At 41.3% G+C, this 24,957-nt stretch overlaps 1 protein-coding gene across 4 annotated transcripts in view; it reads right to left on the reverse strand.

Annotated features, from left to right (window-relative positions):
* IKZF1 (IKAROS family zinc finger 1) overlaps positions 1–24,957 on the reverse strand; it is a 519,714-nt gene that overhangs the window by 178,524 nt on the left and 316,233 nt on the right. The window contains exon 1 of one of the 4 annotated variants that reach the window (XM_063452037.1): positions 6,873–7,025. The exons of 2 other annotated variants lie outside the window; for them this stretch is intronic. In XM_063452037.1, coding sequence (XP_063308107.1) covers positions 6,873–6,948 — 76 coding nt within the window. In that variant the 5' untranslated portion in view covers positions 6,949–7,025. Of the gene's footprint in view, positions 1–6,776; positions 7,026–24,957 lie in introns of those variants that run through there. One more of the 4 variants, XM_063452034.1, reaches the window with a different exon arrangement.

Raw genomic sequence — 24,957 nt, forward strand, 5'->3', positions numbered from 1 at the left:
CACATGGAAACTTTTTGGACACTTTTTCTTCCCCTTTGAATCCCTGGGAAAGTGTGGTTCTTCCCCTCCCCCAGCTCCATTGTTCTCCAGCAGGTCATTGTCCCAGGGACACTGCCAGACCAGTGGGAACTGGTTTGGGCAGGAAAAGCAATGCTTGCAATTGATAATAAAGGGACCTCAACCTAACTTTTTAACCCCTGGACTGATTCATGTGATTTTTACATATGTTGCTCCCCAAGTTATGCTGATCACAGAAATATAAGTTTTATTCGTATGTGATGTAAAATTAGGGAGTTATAAAAATGCATAAAAAGTATAAGTTTTAGCTTGGAGATAATTAAGTAGATACAGTAAGAAACTCAATTAGCATTATCTGGTTGGTTAATGTCTAATTGCCTGTGGGCGTCTCCCTTGCAGGGGAGCACTGCATAAAAGCAGAGTGTGTGCCATTAAACCAGAGATCTTCTTGACCCTCAATACGTAGCCTTGTCTCGTTATTGGGTCTGTTATAATCACATTGGGGATTGCTATGCTCTGAATACTCCCTTGAGCTTTAATCACTTAGCTCTTGTTCCTGATACGCTCTCCTGGAGGAGAGGTCTTCCCCACACGGGCCTGGAGGACAGCTGATTCCAGGGTGGACGCAAGACGGCGCGGCTCCAGTTAAGCTACGGCGGTTTTGGAGTCTGCGGTGGTTGTGGTGTCCAGTGCGGTGCTTGTGGTCCTCGGCGCAAGCTAGGAAGCGTCCATTAGCGGAAGGTGTCCATTACAATATATACATATATATATATTGTGACAGAGTGTTGGGGTTGGTGGTCAAGGGTGTATATCTGGCACCCAGACTTTTGTGCAGCCACTATCCCGACATGTGGTTAAGCACATGCAGCCCCAGGGAAAGTTAAGTTTAAATGTAGGTTTCTTTCTCTGTTGTTGTTTGGGTCCCTGGAGTGGAGTATTTGGAAGAACAGGGTGGGCCAATTCTCCACCCACTGTCAGAGTGGCTGTGCATGAGTCCAGCAAAGGTTTTCTAAGGCGTTCTGGCTCACTGCTTAAAGAGGTCCAATTTGAACATTTCCACTTAGGGGTGTACTCAATTTTGTTGCCAATGGTTTAGACATTAATGGCTCTGTGTTGTTATTTTGAGGGGGCAGCAAATTTACACTGTTATACAGGCTGTGCACTTACTACTTTACATTGTAGCAGAGTGTAATTTCTTCAGATATAATAAAATATTTACAAAAATGTGATGGGTGTACTCACTTTTGTGAGATACGGTATATATAGAGATACTTATCTCAAGATAGCAGATCAGTTTGCCATTTGGGAAATAAACCCAAACTCCATATCACTTAGAAAGATTCAGAAATGTATATAGATATCCTTGAAGAATATATGGTTAGCTAGTAGATGGGTAGTGCTTTTATACACATATTATATCACACTAGTGTTTCTTGTCTAAATATGCATCTCAATCCAAAATGTTTGTTTAGCCAGTCAACAACAATTTCAATTATATGGGAAAATTATACCAAGAAACTCTGGAGATATTATAAAAACCCATGAGACCAAAGATCACATCACCAGAACCACCAAAATGGCATTATGCTCCCCTAATGCATGCTTCATTATGTCTGTGCCTTATTTCATGTACTATTTTTAGGTTCTGGTTAGCATGTTAAGATAGTGTAAAAGTTAATGATTAGTGTTTGAGTAGTGCAGAGGTTATATTGTAGTGTGGGAGTTAATGAAGTAATTGTGTACATGTTGTTCATTAGGTAATGTAAGGGTTCATAATAAAGGAAACACTAAGAGATAATATCCTTCTGCTACCTGAGATTACTGAAATTACAGTCTCCTGAAATAATTTTAAGGTCCCTCCTTCACAATATTCTATTATTGGCCTTCTAAAAATAACCCCTCAAGGTGTGGACCATAGTGCTGCCATGGCCTGGGTGTCTTGTACATATCTGGACCCACATAAACCCCCCCAAAACAATCTGTCTGACATCTATGGTAAGAAATGTTCATATAAACATGGCAAAATTCTCTGAAAATGGAGCCCTCTTTAAGCCCATATATAAAGCACTCTGCACATGTGAAAATTGCAATCAATTCACACAGGAAGGAGTATGCATAGTGGTTGGTGAGAGATCTCTGTGATATTCTCAGACTGGTTAACACAGATTAGACTGGTATTGAAGAATAATATCCAGTGATATGGACATATCACAGTATTAGCCAAGAATGTTGCAGAAGTACTCTCATGGCTTTTGTGCTGTGGCAAATAGAGACTTTGTGCAGAATACCATATAGATAATGAAACATTACTATTCCTTGAAGATAAAGTTCTCCCATCAAATGACTTAAGACTTTTATAAAGGTCCTTGGAGTCATGCTGATACCAACTGGTAGGGCATAAAACTGAAGATGAAGACCTTATATGGCAAAGTGGATAAACCAATTTACCGTAATCTAAAATATGGAAATACACACTGCACATTATAACAAATGTGTTTCAAGTGGGTCAAACAAATCAAATTCCTTTAAATCTATGTAGAAAAAATTGATCTATCTGAGATGTATCTGCAGAGTCTTATTCATTGAATATGACTGCACAGGTAAATCTCAGACAGACTGATTCATTCAGGCATACATCTAAAAATACACTTTTGCCCAAATCTAATACTTGAAAGGACGCCATCCTATCTACTCAACTAACCATGCTGATAATGGAAGACAGTGATCACATTTTATTATACTTGAAGATTAGGGATCTTAAATATATTTTCTGACCTAAAGAGAAGTGGGAGGATCTGTTATATATGTGTGTATATGTGTTCAACATTACATGCAAGCAATTTATGAGTGAATAAAAATACAAAAAATATGTTAGTGTATTACTTGGATGTTTGTGTAGCTATTCCAAATCAATAACACAATTTATTGCAGTTTTCAAATGTTTCAGTAATTAACAAATGAACCATTTCCTTACAATGGATATTATCAATAATTTCTGCCATTTCAGAGTCACATTTATACCACTTTTGGACATATTTATTAATGTATCTATTTATTTGCCTACTTTATGTCCAAAACAGGTGTAAATCGGAAATTTGGGGCATTTTTCAACCTATATTATGTTATGAAGCTATGAAGATAAATCACTATAAATAAATAACAAAAGAGGACATATCACCCTATACTGTAGAGTTACTTCTGTAGATGAGATCATTAAAAAAATGACAACATGGAACAAGAACCCTCTCTAGTCTTCGTTCTGCATTCACTGAACAATGTATACTTTACCCATTTAAGCTTATATATCTTCAATTTGCTAATTTGACGATGGTAATTTCTTTATATTTTAACACACATTCTTTGTTTTGTTTTATGTTATTACCAGGTCAACTTTTAACTATGGAATAAAACACTAAAGCTTAAATATTTTATTACCCATGCCGCTAGTTAATGGAAATGATAAAACAGACATGTTACTGTATGATAGACTATATAGTATTCAAATATTAACACAAAATAGTCATGTTTAAGAAAAAAATGTTTCAAAGAAGGGTTCCACAATCAATGCTTAATTGTTAGGTAGAATAAAGTGTAGTAGTAAAATGTTTAAGTGTAGCTGTAATTTTGTTGTTGAACGAACTGTACGTAAGCCCCATAAATCATATGCAATGTATAATAGAGTATTCAAAAACAGCAGTGGTGGCTAAGTTAACCTTAGAGTAAAACTTTTAACACTGACATTAGTTAAGGTTCAGTTCTGTCCATTCTTCAAGGAAAACTCCAGGTTGGATAGAATTAATTTTGTTTCTCTAAATGCATTATGTATTATCAAAAACAAAAACAAATTTAAATTAATATAAAGATGCTCACATGAAATTGTTTTGACTCTCACCCCATTAAACTATATACAGTTAAGTTGTCAGCTTAATACTATGGAAAACTGGAAGCTGAAAAACATATCTCAGAAATTCCTGCTATTCATCTATCTATTTTTTTTGTAAAATTGACAGGAAGACAAGACAGAACCAACCAAGAATCAAAAAAATGGCTTAGAATGTCTATATGCAAATACAATCAGTTCTGTTTCTTTCATAAAATACCTATTTGTTAATTTGCCCATTAAGCTGTAGAAATAAATGTCTACAATAATATTCAGTACGTCTGTTTCTAGTAAGGAAAAGTATATGCTTATCATCAACATTTTGACTATTTCATTTTTTTGCTGCCAATTTAGTTTTTATTATAGTGTAAACATTTATCTGCCAGTGGGTGAATTCACATGATTTTTTTTTTTTAAATGTATTTGTTTAGTCCTGACAGAAAAAAGTATAAAATAGACATGTGCAATTCGTTTCGGTCCGAATATGAATTTGGCTGAATTTTGGGTACTTCCGAATGTCTGAATAGCCTAAGTGCCGAATTGCCGATTAGCCGAAGTGCCAAATTGCCGAATAGCCAAGTGCCGAAATTACAGAATTTCCAAAGTGTCGAAGTGCCATAGTTCCGAAGCGCAGTATTGCTTAAGTACTAATATACTTACCCAGTGAAAGAAGAAGAATGTTACATTGTATACAATTTTAAATAAAAAAGTATACAAACATAGCCAGGATTCAGCTGTAAGCATTTGCAACACTTACAACAATCAAGTAACATACATTCATATAAAATGTAAGTTACTTAGCCAGTCAATGTAAAGACAGGAATGAATAAGTAGATAACTCCCTAATAAACACGGTATTAGGGCACTATCTACTAAAAGGCTGAAAGACCTAAATTGGTCTTTCAGTCAAATTTACTAATACTAAGTAAAGATTACTTAGTATTAGTAAATTTTGCCCCTACTCGCTATACCGTGAGTAGGGGCATGTCTAGTAACTTAATCCACCAATCAGAGTGTTATGAGTCAAATTACACAGCGTGGGAAAATTCCAAAGAACTTTCCCACGGTGTGTAAAATTACACAGAGCACTCTGATTGGTGGATTTCAAACCAACCAATCAGAGTGCTGTGACAGACTTACCTGCCAGTCTCTTCATTTACCTGTCAGAGCACTCTGATTGGATGGCTTAAACCCACCAGAGTGCTCTGAGCCTAATTGCAGGGCGGGGCAAGGCTTTATAAGCCTTCCCCCGCCCTGCAGAGCTCAGTCTGCGCGGAGCCCTCGCCGGGTGAAGATGGATTATTTTTTGGGGCCGCTCGTGTTTTTTTGTTTTTTTTATTGCGTCGGTTATTATGGATTTTTATTTGGCTTTTTTGGGGGCTGAAAAGAGAAGATTTTAGAAGAAAGAAAACATTGAATGGTAAGTTCTATTTTTTTTTTACAGGTACTTAGTTAAAGGTCCCTCCCCCTCATTATTTTTAGGGTGAGGAGGGTAGGTATGGGTTATTTTTTTTGGAGGTGTGACTAGGGGGACCCCTTGTCACCTGGGGGGGTAACTTTTTTTAGGGCCCCCACCCACCGCTCAGGGGTGGGGGCCGGGGGTGAGGACAATAGGTCCCCCCCTATTGGTATTTAGGGCCCCCACCCGCCGCTCAGGGGTGGGGGCCAGGGGAGAGGTCAGAGGTCATTAGTTCTCCCCCTTATTAGTATTTAGGGCCCCCACCTGCTGCTCAGGGGTGGGGGCCAGAGGGGGAGGACATTAGGTCCCCCCCATTCCAATTTAGTGCCCCCACCCGCCGCTCAGGGGTGGGGCCAGGGGGGAGGACATTAGGTCCCCCCCCCCTTATTTAGTATTTAGTATTCCCCCCCTTATTAGTATTTAGGGCCCCCACCCACCGCTCAGGGGTAGGGGCCAGGGGGGAGGACATTAGGTCCCCCTCTTATTAGTACTTAGGGACCCCACCGCCGCTCAGGGGTGGGGGCCGGGGGGGCAGTAGGTCCCCCCCTTTAGTTTAAAAGCCCCCACTCGCGCGTCGTGGGTGGGGGCTCGGGATGGTGGGGACCCTATTTTTTTTTTATTTTTTTTTTAACAATGAGCAGCCACAGGCCCTAGACATGCCCCTACTTGCGGTATAGCGAGTAGGGGCAAAATTTACAAATACTAAGTAATTTTTACTTAGTATTAGTAAATTTGGCTGAAAGACCAATTTAGGTCTTTTAGCCTTTTGGTAGATAACTCCCTAATGCCGTGGGAGTTAGGGAGTTATCTACTAAGCGGCTGCAAGAGAATTCCCGAAGTGCCAAAGTCCCGAAATTCCCGAAGTGTTGAAGTGCCAAAGTCCCGAATTTCGGAATGCCGAACCGAAAATTTTCCCCATGCACATGCCTAGTATAAAACATTTTAATTATTATCTAGCTATATTTCCAGTATATATTGCCATTCAAGGACATTTATTCGATTTTATTTATTTAATCTTTTGTTTTCTTCTCAACTTACAGATTACCTTGCTATATTCCAGAAAGCAGAAAAAAATATACCAGTCTGAAGTTTCCTGAACATCAATGAGTTAAATTAGCATAAAAATGTCTTAGAAATGTAATTAAAATATAGGTATCAGTCTGGATGTAAAATAGAAATATGGCAAATAAGCAGGTTTATTTGAGATGCAAGCTCAACAAGTAGATAAATAAATGTTTGTATTCTATATTAGATTTTGTTAATTTGGTGCCACTGCTGTTTCAGAAGACAGAGGTACTTTACGTTGCATATGTGTCTAATTGTGTTCTTTAAAGCCACATGTTCACTGCATTTGTTGCATGCCATGACACATTGTGTTTTTGTTTTGGCCTCTAAAGAAAAAATTATGCCCGGCCTTACCAGTGTGGCTTCTTTTGTGTACCATGAGCACATTGGGGCCGATGCATATTATCCCACAGATATCACATTTTAGTTTTCCGTTAGGAAGTCGAATACCTCCAACTCCTGTCATTGCTTTGGTGCCTTGTCCGTTCAGTGTGACATTCATTTTCTCCCCGGCAGCAACAACCATTCGTAAATCTTCTGCACATTGATCACCATTCTCACATGGACGCCCATTTTCTTCATCACTGTGATTCTCTACTTTAATGTTGCCAGCTGCAACAGAGAAAACAAACAGTTGTGGCAAGTAAACTAAGATTGAACCCAGTTCGGTCAGCTGCGCACATCAACACATCTCAGAGTAGTTATTTTCTCTCTATGCTGTGATCAAGCTGCAACTCGGGATTCTGGTACATATATGTAAATTCTTACAATGGTTATCTTTATCCATTTAGTACACAGACTCCACCAACAAATGTATACTGTTCAAGACAGTTCAGACTTTTGAAACATCATCTAGGTTAGAGCTGCAATTTCAGATTACCTAATCATGTGAAGAATGCTTCCAGTGTAATACTGATATTTCTTTAATGGAAATTAAAAATCAAACTTACCTTCTATGACAAATAGGATAAGAGATCTATTTGGTTCCCAAACTGTGTGTCGTGGTGCCCTGGGGCCCAACGGGCACACGGAGCACCGCAAAATATTTCCCCGGTACTATGATCTTAGGAACTGGGAACTGTGCCTCACTCTCCCCTGCCACCTGGGTGTCTTGTACATATCTGGACCCACATAAACCCCCCAAACAATCTGTCTGACATCTATGGTAAGAAATGTTCATGCTATGTCAACATGGCAAAATTCGCTGAAAATGGAGCCCTCTTTAAGCCCATATATAAAGCACTCTGCACATGTGAAAATTGCAAGCAATTCACACAGGAAGGAGTATGCATAATGGTTGGTGAGAGGCTTTTGTGCTGTGGCAAATAGAGACTTTGTGCAGAATACCATATAGATAATGAAACATTACTATTCCTTGAAGATAAAGTTCTCCCATCAAATGACTTAAGACTTTTATAAAGGTCCTTGGAGTCATGCTGATACCAACTGGTAGGGCATAAAACTGAAGATGAAGACCTTATATGGCAAAGTGGATAAACAAATTTAATCTAAAATATGGAAATACACACTGCACATTATAACAAATGTGTTTCAAGTGGGTCAAACAAATCAAATTCCTTTAAATCTATGTAGAAAAAATTGATCTATCTGAGATGTATCTGCAGAGTCTTATTCATTGAATATAACTGCACAGGTAAATCTCAGACAGACTGATTCCTTCAGGCATACATCTAAAAATACACTTTTGCCCAAATCTAATACTTGAAAGGACACCATCCTATCTACTCAACTAACCATGCTGATAATGGAATACAGTGATCACATTTTATTATACTTGAAGATTAGGGATCTTAAATATATTTTCTGACCTAAAGAGAAGTGGGAGGATCTGTTATATATGTGTGTATATGTGTTCAACATCACATGCAAGCAATTTATGAGTGAATAAAAATACAAAAAATATGTTAGTGTATTACTTGGATGTTTGTGTAGCTATTCCAAATCAATAACACAATTTATTGCAGTTTTCAAATGTTTCAGTAATTAACAAATGAACCATTTCCTTACAATGGATATTATCAATAATTTCTGCCATTTCAGAGTCACATTTATACCACTTTTGGACATATTTATTAATGCATCTATTTATTTGCCTACTTTATGTCCAAAACAGGTGTAAATCGGAAATTTGGGGCATTTTTCAACCTATATTATGTTATGAAGCTATGAAGATAAATCGCTATAAATAAATAACAAAAGAGGACATATCACCCTATACTGTAGAGTTACTTCTGTAGATGAGATCATTAAAAAAATGACAACATGGAACAAGAACCCTCTCTAGTCTTCGTTCTGCATTCACTGAACAATGTATACTTTACCCATTTAAGCTTATATATCTTCAATTTGCTAATTTGACGATGGTAATTTCTTTATATTTTAACACACATTCTTTGTTTTGTTTTATGTTATTACCAGGTCAACTTTTAACTATGGAATAAAACACTAAAGCTTAAATATTTTATTACCCATGCCGCTAGTTAATGGAAATGATAAAACAGACATGTTACTGTATGATAGACTATATAGTATTAAAATATTAACACAAAATAGTAATGTTTAAGAAAAAAAATGTTTCAAAGAAGGGTTCCACAATCAATGCTTAATTGTTAGGAAGAATAAAGTGTAGTAGTAAAATGTTTAATTGTAGCTGTAATTTTGTTGTGGAAGAACTGTACGTAAGCCCCATAAATCATATGCAATGTATAATAGAGTATTCAAAAACAGCAGTGGTGGCTAAGTTAACCTTAGAGTAAAACTTTTAACACTGACATTAGTTAAGGTTCAGTTCTGTCCATTCTTCAAGGAAAACTCCAGGTTGGATAGAATTAATTTTGTTTCTCTAAATGCATTATGTATTATCAAAAACAAAAACAAATTTAAATTAATATAAAGATGCTCACATGAAATTGTTTTGACTCTCACCCCATTAAACTATATACAGTTAAGTTGTCAGCTTAATACTATGGAAAACTGGAAGCTGAAAAAGCATATCTCAGAAATTCCTGCTATGCATCTATCTATTTTTTTGTAAAATTGACAGGAAGACAAGACAGAACCAACCAAGAATCAAAAAAATGGCTTAGAATGTCTATATGCAAATACAATCAGTTCTGTTTCTTTCATAAAATACCTATCTGTTAATTTGCCCATTAAACTTTAGAAATAAATGTCTACAATAATTTTCATTACGTCTGTTTCTAGTAAGGAAAAGTATATGCTTATCATCAACATTGTGACTATTTCATTTTTTTGCTCTTGATATGGAAGGAATTACTGGGTAAATCCCAATTTTTTACGCAGATTGAATCATTTATACTCAGCCAATCGTTAAACACCTGGCAAGAAATCAAAAAATTGTTGGGTTATGTAAACAAGATACCAAAGACTTGTTCTATAGCGGTAATAGAGCAGAATGTAACTGACTTATCCTTGAATATTTGGTCTGAACACGGTATAGATACTGTTTCTGATATTATGATTGTCAATAGACTGATATCATTTCAACACATCGTAGATTCCTATAAATTACCATCTAGAGAAATCTTTACCTATTTAAGGATTAAACATTATTTACACTCCTCTATTATTGATAATATATCTACAATTTCTAACCAATTGGAAATCATATTTTGTAATAGATCTAAGAAAAAAGTCACATCATTGCGAATGTCCTGTTAAAAGAAATGGGTCAGATACCTTTAAAAATCATAGATTACTGGGAAAAAGAATTAGACATATCAATATCAGAAAAACAATGGTGCTCATCTATTTCTTACTTAACAAAATATATACATGGTATAAATTTGGTAGAATGCCATTTTAAATTAATATATAAATGGTACTACACTCCATCTAGACTATCAAAGATGTACCCACATTTACAGAATATATGTTGGAGGTGTGGGTCGTCTGCTGGGACATATATACATACCTGGTGGGAATGTCCGATTGTAAAGAAACTATGGTCATGGACCTATGATGTTTTGTATGAGTTGTCTCATAAAAGATTGGAACAAAATCCAGCTGTAGCGATTTTACATTATAACTGGAATTTGGACACACAGGAAATTAAATGTATAGCATCTCATTGTTTTGTGGCTGCCAAAATTATAATTGCTAGAAACTGGAAATCATCTTTTCCCTTCCAAAAAATACATCTTATTAATCAAATCAAATACCAACTCACGATGGAAAATAATCTTACTAATAATATATTGAGCTCAACTCTTAAAAAAGGTATTTACAAATTGTGGTTAAACAAAGTGATATCAATCTATTAATGAAAATGGGCAGCCCCCTATCACTTGTTAACTATAATAGTATTGTATTGATCTAAAAAGGGTGAAAAAACGGGCAATCCTTTAACATTTTTATAACCCAATGTCAATTTATGCATGATAATGGGTAACCCCCCACTATTTGTTAATTATAATTCTTTATTTTTGTCGTGCAGGTGAGTACATTGCAACAATAAACGCCACAACAGCGTATATGTTTTATACAAGGTAAACAGTGGCAAGGGTAAATGCACGTTTTTTTTTTTATAGTAGGATACATAAAACAAGTTTAACTGAACAGTTTCCAGAGTAGATGCGTTTCCAGAGTAGAGTTAGAGTGTTCGATGTGTGTGAGGGAGGAGTGTGGTGTAGGTGAGTTGTGTCGGTAGTACAGGCTATGTGCAAAGTGAGAGTGGGTGTCCTGTTTGGTCGTTAGTCTGGCTTAGGCAAGTGTAGAGTATATGGACCTCATGTTCAATGCACATATGATCATTCTGAGCTAGGCATCAATACATTCTAATGGCAGGATGAATGTAAAGTAGTATGCTGAAACGAGCTTTTGCAGCTTTCTAAGAGCACATAGTGAGTTTGCCTAAGAGGTACTATAATCATGACTGTGTATCAGAGTAGGCTGCTTAATCATTAGTGTATCACAGTGATTACCAAGTTTTCCGAGCGTCTGTAGTGAGAGCTATCATATGACTAAAATGCACACAACATAACATTAAGCTAGGAGTAGCATTAACATTAGTAAAGTTGCTAACAATTTGGTCTTAAGCATGGAGAAGATGTGAGAATAGGTAAAAGGAGACAGCAAAACAGCGTTTAGTTACAGACTGAGAGTTCTCATTGCGAGCCAAACTGGTGTACACACTGAGTGTCTCTGTTGCAGTGACCTTTGGGGTTAACAGTGACAGAGTCCTTGGTACCTTGCTCTTTTAGAGATAGGGGGTTCTGTATACCAGCCTTCAGCCAATACCCATTTTCAGCCGGGAAATCATGGGGGCCGCAGGAGTGTGGACGTGTTTCTTGCCATAAAGGGTGTCCCTGGGCTGGGGCTCCGTTCCAGCAGCATTCAGTGGAGTGTATAGCCATGCGTCACCCCGGTTTGCGATTGTAGCTTGGGGGGACAGGGTCGAGCTCCTCCGGGCGCCGGTCTCCGGGTCAGGTGAGTAGCTGGCGTGGGAGGCTGGTTTGGTGGTCGTTGTTTCTTTAATGTGGGGGCCAGCGTGGTCATCCTTATAACACGGTGTGGCTTCCTGCCCTTGAGAGTGGCGGTGTTTGCGCAGCCTGGCAGCCTTCCCGGATGCCTGCGGTGGGTGCCTGTAATGGCGCCGGCGGGTTACAGGACGGATCCATGTAGCCACTAGCTTTGCTGCCCGGCGGTAAGACAGTCCGCGTTCACGCAGCATATTCCAGAGGCTCTTGCAAAGCCGGTCAAATTCCCCTAGGGGGTACGTGTATGGTCGGGCTTGTGTGCTCCGCGTTTGGGGTTCTCGCTTGGCGGCCATCTTTGCTGCGTTCCAGCTGCCTGGTGGTTGCCGGAGGTGTTCCAGCCGTGTGGGACGGTCCCCGTTTTGTTTTTTGCCTTTGTGTCTCAAGCTTAGGGTACCGGGATATCCCTCACCGGTGGGGGGGGGGGGAGGAAGTGTACCTGGGAGACCTCCGAGCGAGTAGCAACAGACGGCGTGGATGTCGGGCGCCTTCCACGCTTCGTCCAAGTAGGCCTCGGGTCTAACCCTGGGTGGGTGTCACCGATTTTGGTCGGAAGAGTTGGAGCATGGCTTCTGCAGGTAAGTGTTCACGTCTTTAAGTCGTTTATTTGTCGCTTTGGTAGGTTTTTGCCCACTTTCGGGTCGAATAAGAGCGTTTTGGTACGGAGCTTGTCTCATGTGCGACCTATCCGCATGGCAGCTTGGCTCCGCCCCCCACTATTTGTTAATTATAACAGTATTGTACGATCCAAAGGTGGTGTAAAAACGGGTAATTATACTACACTTTTATACCCTAATGTTAAGAGGAAAGGGAATTTTGGGTCTGACCTACTATTATCTACTACTCTTATGTATAGAAACATTGATATAGTCTCGGACGATCATTAGCCCTCCCTTACCAAGATATTTTATTAGATAGGACTATAATACTTAATTTGTTTAAAGGAACAATCAGAGATAGTTATTGATATCAATGCAAAACAATACAAGACTCAATGATGTTCATTCTAAACATTAAGGCCTCCCCGTTTACTAAACCCCGGCCCATACTGAAGGAACAATATGTACAATCACTATGTTCTTCTTTCATCTTTACTCCTGTTTGATGAATATTAGCTGGGAACGATCTATCTTTCAGTCTGAAAGTATGAATGAATGTATGAAAGATGTATTTTTTTTTTTTTAGTAAGTCAGTCAAAGTACGCTTTATGATGTATTTTTTTACGATATTCTTTATATCAGGACAATATATTTGTGATTTGAATACGATGTAAACTAAAACTAAAATCCACAAATGCTATTGATACGTTTAACGAATATCATTTAATATACTGGCTGACTGTACAAAACAAAATTATTAAATAAAGATGATTATAAAAAAAAATAATAATATTCATTACGTCTGTTTCTGGTAAGGAAAAGTATATGCTTATCATCAACATTGTGACTATTTAATTTTTTTGCTGCCAATTTAGTTTTTATTATAGTGTAAACATTTATCTGCCAGTGGGTGAATTCACATGATTTTTTTTTTTTTTTAAATGTATTTGTTTAGTCTTGACAGAAAAAAGTATAAAATAGACATGTGCAATTCGTTTCGGTCCGAATATGAATTTGGCCGAATTTCGGGTACTTCCGAATGTCCGAATAGCCTAAGTGCCGAATTGCCGAATAGCCGAAGTGCCAAATTGCCGAATAGCCAAGTGCCGAAATGACCGAATTTCCAAAGTGTCGAAGTGCCATAGTTCCGAAGCGCAGTATTGCCTAAGTACTAATATACTTACCCAGTGAAAGAAGAAGAATGTTACATTGTATACAATTTTAAATAAAAAAGTATACAAACATAGCCAGGATTCAGCTGTAAGCATTTGCAACACTTACAACAATCAAGTAACATACATTCATATAAAATGTAAGTTACTTAGCCAGTCAATGTAAAGACAGGAATGAATAAGTAGATAACTCCCTAATAAACACGGTATTAGGGCACTATCTACTAAAAGGCTGAAAGACCTAAATTGGTCTTTCAGCCAAATTTACTAATACTAAGTAAAGATTACTTAGTATTAGTAAATTTTGCCCCTACTCGCTATACCGCGAGTAGGGGCATGTCTAGTAACTTAATCCACCAATCAGAGTGTTATGAGTCAAATTACACAGCGTGGGAAAATTCCAAAGAACTTTCCCACGGTGTGTAAAATGACACAGAGCACTCTGATTGGTGGATTTCAAACCAACCAATCAGAGTGCTGTGACAGACTTACCTGTCAGTCTCTTCATTTACCTGTCAGAGCACTCTGATTGGATGGCTTAAACCCACCAATCAGAGTGCTCTGAGCCTAATTGCAGGACGGGTCAAGGCTTTATAAGCCTTCCCCCGCCCTGCAGAGCTTAGTCTGAGCGGAGCCCTCGCCGGGTGAAGATGGATTATTTTTTGGGGGCGCTCATGTTTTTTTTTTTTTTTTATTGCGTCGGTAATTATGGATTTTTATTTGGCTTTTTTGGGGGCTGAAAAAATAAGATTTTAGAAGAAAGAAAACATTGAATGGTAAGTTCTATTTTTTTTTTACAGGTACTTAGTTAAAGGTCCCTCCCCCTCATTATTTTTAGGGTGAGGAGGGTAGGTATGGGTTATTTTTTTTGGAGGGGTGACTAGGGGGACCCCTTGTCACCTGGGGGGGTAACTTTTTTTAGGGCCCCCACCCACCGCTCAGGGGTGGGGGTCGGGGGTGAGGACAATAGGTCCCCCCTATTGGTATTTAGGGCCCCCACCCGCCGCTCAGGGGTGGGGGCCAGGGGAGCGGTCATTAGTTCCCCCCTTATTAGTATTTAGGGCCCCCACCCGCTGCTCAGGGGTGGGGGCCAGGGGGGAGGACATTAGGTCCCCCCCACTTCCAATTTAGGGCCCCCACCCGCCGCTGAGGGGTGGGGGCCAGGAGGGAGGTGCATTAGGTCCCCCCCTTATTCCAATTTAGGGCCCCCCACCCGCCGCTCAGGGGTCGGGGCCAGGGGGGAGGACATTAGGTCCCCCCCTTATTAGTATTTAGGGACCCCACCCGCCGCTCAGGGGTGGGGGCCAGGGGGCAGTCCCCCCTTTAGTTTAAAAGCCCCCACTCACGCGTCGTGGGTGGGGGCTCGGGATGGGGGGACCCTATTTTTTTTTTATTTTTATTTTTTTAACAATGAGCAGCCACAGGCCCTAGACATGCCCCTACTTGTGGTATAGCGAGTAGGGGCAAAATTTACTAATACTAAGTAATTTTTACTTAGTATTAGTAAATTTGGCTGAAAGACCAATTTAGGTCTTTTAGCCTTTTGGTAGATAACTCCCTAATGCTGTGGGAGTTAGGGAGTTATCTACTAAGCGGCTGCAAGAGAATTCCCGAAGTGCCCAAGTCCCGAAATTCCGAAGTGTTGAAGTGCCAAAGTCACGAATTTCGGAATGCCGAACCGAAAATTATCCCCATGCACATGCCTAGTATAAAACATTTTAATTATTATCTAGCTATATTTCCAGTATATATTGCCATTCAAGGACATTCATTCGATTTTATTTATTTAATATTTTGTTTTCTTCTCAACTTACAGATTACCTTGCTATATTCCAGAAAGCAGAAAAAAATATACCAGTCTGAAGTTTCCTGAACATCAATAAGTTAAATTAGCATAAAAATGTCTTAGAAATGTAATTAAAATATAGGTATCAGTCTGGATGTAAAATAGAAATATGGCAAATAAGCAGTTATATTTGAGATGCAAGCTCAACAAGTAGATAAATAAATGTTTGTATTCTGTATAGGATTTTATTAATTTGGTGCCACTGCTGTTTCAGAAGACAGAGGTACTTTACGTTGCATATGTGTCTAATTGTGTTCTTTAAAGCCACATGTTCACTGCATTTGTTGCATGCCATGACACATTGTGTTTTTGTTTTGGCCTCTAAAGAAAAAATTATGCCCGGCCTTACCAGTGTGGCTTCTTTTGTGTACCATGAGCACATTGGGGCCGATGCATATTATCCCACAGATATCACATTTTAGTTTTCCGTTAGGAAGTCGAATACCTCCAACTCCTGTCATTGCTTTGGTGCCTTGTCCGTTCAGTGTGACATTCATTTTCTCCCCGGCAGCAACAACCACTCGTAAATCTTCTGCACATTGATCACCATTCTCACATGGACGCCCATTTTCTTCATCACTGTGATTCTCTACTTTAATGTTGCCAGCTGCAACAGAGAAAACAAACAGTTGTGGCAAGTAAACTAAGATTGAACCCAGTTCGGTCAGCTGCGCACGTCAACACATCTCAGAGTAGTTATTTTCTCTCTATGCTGTGATCAAGCTGCAACTCGGGATTCTGGTACATATATGTAAATTCTTACAATGGTTATCTTTATCCATTTAGTACACAGACTCCACCAACAAATGTATACTGTTCAAGACAGTTCAGACTTTTGAAACATCATCTAGATTAGAGCTGCAATTTCAGATTACCTAATCATGTGAAGAATGCTTCCAGTGTAATACTGATATTTCTTTAATGGAAATTAAAAATCAAACTTACCTTCTATGAAAAATAGGATAAGAGATCTATTTGGTTCCCAAACTGTGTGTCGTGGTGCCCTGGGGCCCGACGGGCACACGGAGCACCGCAAAATATTTCCCCGGTACTATGATCTTAGGAACTGGGAACTGTGCCTCACTCTCCCCTGCCACCAGGAGGGAGAATCCGGGGGAGCTCTGCCAGGTTCACCTCTTGCACGTTTGGAGCAATGCCGCAAATCTCGCGAGAGTGAACTCTAGCCTCAGGAGCTGCTAGAGTTCACTCTCACTACTGGGACCACCAGGGCTTCTCCACCGAACCACCAAGGTTTAGTACTAAAAAATATATATATATTATTATTATTATTATTATTATATTATTTATAGAGCGGCGTCAAATCCCGCAGCGCTTTACAATGGGTGGACGAACAGACATGTAGACATTTGAAAGCAAGAACCAGAATTTTAAATTAAGCTCTATATTTTATAGGAAGCCAATGTAGGGACTGACAGAAGGGTGAGGCATGGGAGGTGCGGGCGGACAGAAAGATGAGCCTCGCCGCCGCATTCATTATGGACTGTAACGGCGCAAGTTGGGAGCACGTAAGACCACTGAGAAGCGGATTGCAGTAGTCAAGGCGAGAAAGTACAGTGGAATGGACCAACACCTTAGTCGCATCTGGCATTAAGTAGGGGCGGATGCGCGCAATGTTTTTGAGATGCAAATGACAGAATTTGGCGATAGATTGAACATGAGGCTTGAAGGAGAGGGCGGAGTCAAAGAGAACACCTAGGCAGCGAGACTGCGTGGTGGAGCTGATGGTAGCACCATTGACTTGGAGGGAGACAGACACAAGAGTAACAACACTTGAGGGAGGAAAGACCAGAATTTCAGTTTTGGTCAAATTTAGTTTAAGGAAGTGGGCAGCCATCCAGTTAGAAACAGCAGAGAGGCAGTCAGAGACACTAGTCAAGAGGGACGGGGAGAGATCAGGAGAGGACAGGTAGATTTGCGTGTCATCTGCATAGAAATGATATTGGAAGCCAAAGGAGCTAATGAGTTTACCAAGGGAGGCAGTATAGATGGAGAACAGTAGGGGACCAAGGACTGAACCTTGAGGGACACCAACAGAGAGGAGTTGGGGAGAAGAAGCAGAGCCAGAGAAAGAAATACTGAAAGAGCGCTGGGAGAGGTAGGAGGAGCACCAGGAGAGAGCAATATCTTGTAGACCGATATTGCTAAGGATGAGAAGAAGCTGTTGATGATCAACAGTGTCAAAAGCCGAAGACAGGTCAAGGAGAATTAGGATAGAGTAGTGACCACGAGATTTTGCAGTGGTAGATCATTGGATACTTTGGTCAGTGCCGTGTCAACAGAGTGCTTAGCGCGGAAACCAGACTGAAGCGGGTCTAGCAGAGAGTTTGATTCGAGGAAGTCTGTCAATCTCGCATACACAATTCTTTCAAGGATCTTGGATGCAAAAGGCAGTAGCGAGATAGGACGATAGTTGGATGGGGAGTTAGGGTCAAGATTGGGCTTCTTTAGAATTGGGGTTACAGTTGCATGTTTGAAGGGCGATGGAAATATACCAGAAGAGAGAGAGAGATTGAGAATTTTAGTGAGAGGTGGAGAAAGAGAAGAAGACAGAGTACGGATGAGATGCAAGGGAATTGGATCTAGGGAGCAGGTGGTGGGGCGGGAGGACTGGAGCAGAGCAGAAACCTCTTCCAATGTAGCGGGTGCGAATGAACATAGAACAGCAGAGGGAGTGAAGTTAGGGGAAGTATTGCAAGAGGGAGGAGAAAGATGAGAGATCTCTTCTCTGATTGTAGAGATCTTGTCAGTGAAGTGAGTTGCAAAGTCTGAGGCAGTCAAGTTAGTAGGTGGAGGAGGTACAGCAGGGCAAAGAAGAGAGTTAAAGGTGTGAAATAGTCATTTGGGTTCGCGGGAGAGTGTGGTTATGAGGGTATTGAAGTAATTAACTTTTGCAGAGGAAAGAGCCAAGCTGTATGAGCTCAGCATAAATTTATAGTGGAGAAAGTCAGATGCACAGTGAGACTTTCTCCAACAGCGTTCAGCAGTTCTGGAGCATTTGTGGAGGTATCGAGTGAGCTTGGTGTGCCAGGGTTGTTGTTGGGGGGTCCTGCGGCATTTAAATGTACAAGGTGCCATGATGTCTAGTTGAGAGGAGAGGGTGGAATTGTAGAAGGAGGTTGCAGAACTAGGACAGGTGAGGTTTGAGATAGGTAAAAGGAGAGTTTGGAGATTAGTGGAGAAATGCTCTAGGTCAAGACATTGGAGGTTTCTGTGAGAGTGATGTTCAGATGGTGGTGTCAATTGGGTCTTAGGTATGCCAATGTCAAAAGTCAGCAGCTGGTGGTCAGATAGAGGAAAGGGAATATTGTAGAGATTAGAGGTAGTACAGAAGTTGGTGAAGGCAAGATCAAGAGTGTTTCCTGCTGTAAGGCCAAAGGAGGAGGTTACAGAGAGCAGACAAGAGGCATCAGTGCAATTAGGGTTATTGATTGGGATATTGAAATCCCCAAGTATAAGGGAAGGGGTGCTAGATGAGAGGAAGTGGGGAAGCCAGGAAGAAAAGTGCTCAATGAATAGTCTAGGATAACCGGGGGGGCGGTAGATGATAGCAATTCTTAAAGGAGTGGGTTTAAATAGGCGGACAGTGTGAACTTCAAAAGAAGAAAAGGATAGGGCAGGGGGAGTTATGATTGCTTGAAAGGTACATTGAGGGGAGAGAAGGATGCCTACGCCGCCTCCTTTACAGTTGAGTCTGGAAGTGTGAGAGAATTGTAGCCCACCAAAACATAAAGAGGCAGGAGTAGTGCTATCAGAGGGGGCAGCCAGGTCTCTGTAAGTGCAAGCAGTGTGAGTGAGTTTGAGATGAAAAAGTTGTGTATGGTTGTTGATTTTAAATTACTGCAGATGGAGCGGGCATTCCAGAGTGCACAATGAATTTTGGTAAGTGACTGTAAAGGGCAGGGTATTGTGATGAGGTTTGTGGGGTTTCTGGTTGTCTTAGTGTGTGTAGAGAAGGTGAAGGTCCCTGGATTGGGAGAGACATCACCAGCTGCTAGAAGTAGGATGAGAGAAAGTGACAAGAGGTGTGAATGGGTTTTGTATGCATAGGGTCTAGGATGAGATCGATTGTGGGTTGGAGTGAGAGAGTAGAAAAATGAGTGTAAGGCATGAGATGAGAGAAGGGGGGAGTGTAGCAGAGAAGGGCATATGTAAATGTGGATATATATTTAATAATCTGCCCTCCGATCCCCACATAACTCCCCCATAAACACATTGCCCCCATACACATACATTGCCCCTCCAAACATTGCATTGCCCCTCCATCCACACACTGCCCTCCATATACATACATTTCCCCTCCATACACACACATTGGGCCCCATATACATACATTTCCCCTCCATACACACACTGCACCCCTCACACACACTGTGTATATACAGTGGTCCCTCGGTTTACAAACGCCTCGGTTAATATAATTTTCAGTTTACAAATGAAAATCCATTGAAAAGAATTCTTCGTATTGCGAAAAAATTAATAAATCGGAAACCGAGGCAAGTTTCCCCAAGAGCAATGCATTTTTGTGCATGCTGGAGTCTGTTGGTAGCATGTGGCATAGAGAGTGGAGGTGTTGGAGCGTTTTTGGGGACTTTTTGGAACTTTTTTGGTGCATTTCTCAATCAGTGGAAAGGTAGGCAGCTGAGCTTTGTCGTTTGCATGCCTTTTATTGTGTGTTTTGCATTGGGGGTTTGTTTCCATGCCAGCTCATTTTGACTTTTTTTCTGATCTCCAAAACGGATTAATTGGTTTTCAATGCATTCCTATGGGAAACCACAATGTCATTCCCTGAAGTTCTGCCTGTGTATAACATTCAGAATGACAGGCGGATGCACATAAGCGACTTAAACGTGTGGCTTGCTGAATGGTGTTGGGAGCAAGGATTTGGCTTCATTTCTCATTGTAGCTCTATTTGGAATAGAAATTAATTGTACAAAAAATAGTTTGCATCTTTTTTTAAAAACACATTTTCTTAGCGAGTAGTTCAGAAATTGTTAAACTAGAAAAGGGGGGACAAAAGGGTGATAAAACATCTCCAATTGCCCCCCAAAATAAGGACAGAAAATAACTATAGCAAGTGTGTTAAAAAATTATATGATTAATGGCAACTGAGAATGTAGATTTAGTGGCTGAGTATGCTATAAGGAGACTTGGATAGAGCAATACCAGAGTACTCTTTATATAGAAAAGACAGAGAAGGCAAGAAATGGGCAGGGGTAACCCTGTATGTGAAGGATAACATGGAATCTAGCCTAATAAAAGTTGGTGAGGCGAACATAGAGTCAGTTTGGGATACATAAGAAATTGGTAATCACACAGTAACTCGTGCAGGTATTATTAGCAGATCCCCTGGACAAATAGATGAGTTTGATATTCTAATAGTTGAGGAAATAACTAAAATTACATTAAAAGGGGAAGTTATCGTCATGACTTTAATCTTCCTGACGTTAACTGGAAAACCAAAATAGCTGCTTGTGCCAGGAGCGCACAAATTCTAAACGCTCTACGGGGATTGTCTCTAAAACAACTCTTTAAGGAGCAAACTCGTAAGGAGGCCATACTAGATTTAGTGTTAACAAACGGAGATTGGTATCAGATATTACTGTAGGTGAAAGTTTAGGATCTAGTGGTTACCAATCAGTGTGGCTTAACATAAGAAAAGTGACTGAGTTACACCACACAAAAACAAGTTTTAGATTTTAGAAAAACAGACTTTTCTAAAATTAGAATATGTGTAAAGGAGTCATTATCAGACTGGAGCAGTTTCAATGGAGACCAGGAGAAATGGGATTATTTAAAACATGCAATACTGAAAGCAACAGAAAATTCCATTAGACTTGTCCGCAAGAGCAGAAAATGGAAGAAACCACTGTGGTACTCTGCAGACGTGGCCAAAATAGTAAAAAACTAAAAGTTAGCATTTAGTAATTATAAAAATAACCCAGAGTGAGGAAGACAGACAGATCTAAATTTCAAAACTATCAAGCCCCAATACTGCTGTAAGAAAGTCTGTGCTCCATCAGCTGATTGTCTGCAATAAGTAAACCTGATTTCAAAACTATCAAGCCCCAATACTGCTGTAAGAAAGTCTGTGCTCCATCAGCTGATCGTCCGCAATAGACAAGGTAGACTTCTGGAAGAACACACTAAGACTATCCTGCACAGCATTATTTATATTTAATTTAACCACCCTGTACATTTATTTTATTTTATACATCCTGTGTGCATTGTATATTTTCTTGCCTTTATATCTTGTCTGTCATGCTAAAGTATAGTTTTGCTAGCCCTGTATGTAATTGTTTTATTCACCTATATGCATTCCTCTATTTCCCCTCTGATTTCTGACTGACCTCTGAAACCTCCCTTCTTTTATTGAGATGTTTATTATTTGAAAACCAGTTTTCCTGGCACTGCAGGCCCCCTCTCCCTCCCACCCCAAGTTGCTGAATTGGCTAAAAAGGGGTTCAGGGTCTGTCCACGCTCCTCCCCTGCTGACATCATCCGGTGGGGGAGACCTATTGCGCATGCGCGGCCGCCAGCGGGGGAGACCTAATGTGCATGAGCGGCAATGCCGTGCACGCGCATTAGACCTCCCTATAGGAAAGCATTGAAAAATGCTTTTAATGCTTTCCTATGGGGATTCAGCTACGCTGGAGGTCCTCACATTAACGTATAAAAGTAAAAATTAAGAAAGAAAAGAAACAAAATAAATGTTAAATATCATATGGTGAGATAGAAACTGTTGAATCAGCGATACTATGTGAGCCATATGGCTCTGTGTGGTGTCTGCTCAGGATGCCACAGTTTTATTTCGGTCTCCTCTGGGGGTGAATGAGACAGTTCCCTCAGGATCCCATGTGTGAGGTGTGGACGTGGAGGGTGTCTATTGGTCTCCTGTGTCTTGTGAGAGTCCCAAGGCCTGCAGGAAAGCGGGGGCTTCCACGAGAGAGGTGAGTTTTAGGACTCTGCGAGCTGTGCGGCCGCACAGGGCGCCATGGAGCAGGGGGCGCCGTGCGGCCGCACAGCCGGCCGGGATTTAAAAAAAAAAATAAAATTTTTTTTTTTTTTACATTTGCAGCGGGGGCGGAGCTTAACGTGCGGCGGGGGCGGAGCTAAAAGCGCCGGAAAACTGATGCAGGGGAAGCAGGAAGGAGTCCCTGCTTCCCCACCAAACAGTCACCAGGAGCTGCACTGCCTCCACAATGAGTGATTGTCAGGTGAGTGTGACTCTCTGCCTGTGTGTATTACTGTCTGTGTGTATGACTGTCTGCCTCTGTGTGTGTATTACTGTCTGTGTGTGTGTGTCTGTGTGTATGACTGTCTGCCTCTGTGTGTCTGTGTGTATGACTGTCTGCCTCTGTGTGTGTATTACTGTCTGTGTGTGTGTGTGTGTATGACTGTCTGCCTCTGTGTGTGTATTACTGTCTGTGTGTGTGTGTATGACTGTCTGCCTCTGTGTGTCTGTGTGTATGACTGTCTGCCTGCATAGGCGTGCGCACGGGGTGTGCCGGGTGTGCCTGGGCACACCCTAATCCCCGCAGCACGCCTATGTATTGAGACCGGCAGGGGAGATCTCAGGATCTCTGCTGTCGGCTCATGCAGAGCCGGCGCTATCCGAGCGTCGGCTCTGCTCTCAGCCTCCCTCCCCACCGACCCACAGGCAGGGAGGGAGGCAGGTTAGGACCGGCGGAGCTCTTGCCAGCAGCTCCGCCGGGTTCCTCTCGCGAGATTTGAGCGTTGCCGCAGCAACGCTCAAATCTCGCGAGAGTGAACTCTAGCCCCGCAGGGTAGAGTTCACTCTCCACTGGACCACCAGGGATGGCGGTAGCATGGTCCCCCCTCCCTACATAAGGTGACAAGGGAGGGGGGATATTAACTAAACGGCACCTCACCTCACCTCCACTGGACCACCAGGGAAGGCAGCAGGAACAAGAATCCCCCCTCCCTACATAAGGTAAGAAGGGAGGGGGATATTGAGTCACCTCCACCCCCCACAATCACCCACACACATACAGCACACACACCCACACACACAGCACCTACACACACACAGCACCTTCACACATACAGCACCCTCACACAGCACACACACACATACAGCACCCTCACACAGCACACACACACATACAGCACACACACACACATACAGCACCTTCACACATACAGCACCCTCACACATACAGCACCCTCACACAGCACACACACACATACAGCACCTTCACACATACAGCACACACATACAGCACACACATACAGCACCCACACACACACAGCACACACACATACAGCACACACACATACAGCACACACACATAGGACCTACACACATACAGCACTCACACATACAGCACACACACACACAACACCTATACACATACAGCACCCACACACACATACAGCACCCACACACATACAGCACCCTCACACAGCGCAAACACACACATACAGCACCCACACACATACAGCACCCTCACACAGCGCAAACACACACATACAGCACCTACACACATACAGCGCACGCACACACATACAGCACACACACAGCACCCACACAGCACCCCCCCACACACAGCACACATACAGCACACACACAGCACCCACACACATACAGCACCCACACACATACAGCACACACACACAGCGCCCTTACACACACACACAGCGCCCTTACACACACACACACACACACAGCAGTGTGTGTGTGTGTGTAAATATATATATATATATATATACACATACATATACACGCGGCGTGTGTTTGCGCTTTAGGGTGCACATCCTAATGCAATAGGCTGCGCACGCCTATGTCTGCCTGTGTGTGTCTGTGTGTATGACTGTCTGCGTGTGTGTGTGTGTATGACTGTCTGCCTCTGTGTGTGTCTGTGTGTATGATTGTGTGTGTGTCTGTGTGTATTACTGTCTGCCTCTGTGTGTGTCTGTGTGTATTACTGTCTGTGTCTGTGTGTATGACTGACTGTCTGCCTGTGTGTGTCTGTGTGTGTGAGACTGTGTGTCTGTGTGTGTGTGTGTGTGTATGACTGTCTGCCTGTGTGTGTGTGTGTGTGTGTGTGTATGGCCGTCTGACTCTGTGTGTGTGTGTGTGTCACATACAACCAATACACGCATATCACACACTGTTAATACACCCATTACAAATATCACACATAGCATACATATCACACACAGTCATCACACCTACTATCACATACACAGACAACACAAACATTACAGCATACATGGATGACGGGGGGGGGGCGCTGTGAAGATTTTTCGCACAGGGCGTCTAAATGCCTAAGGCCGGCCCTGAGTGTCATTCCGTACCACTGCTAAGGTTCTTGGCAGCAGCCATTGGTAGTCCACCTTGGCGTTTTGAAGTTGGGCGGT

This window comes from Pelobates fuscus, chromosome 4, assembly GCF_036172605.1.
Source record: "Pelobates fuscus isolate aPelFus1 chromosome 4, aPelFus1.pri, whole genome shotgun sequence".
NCBI lineage: Eukaryota > Metazoa > Chordata > Amphibia > Anura > Pelobatidae > Pelobates > Pelobates fuscus.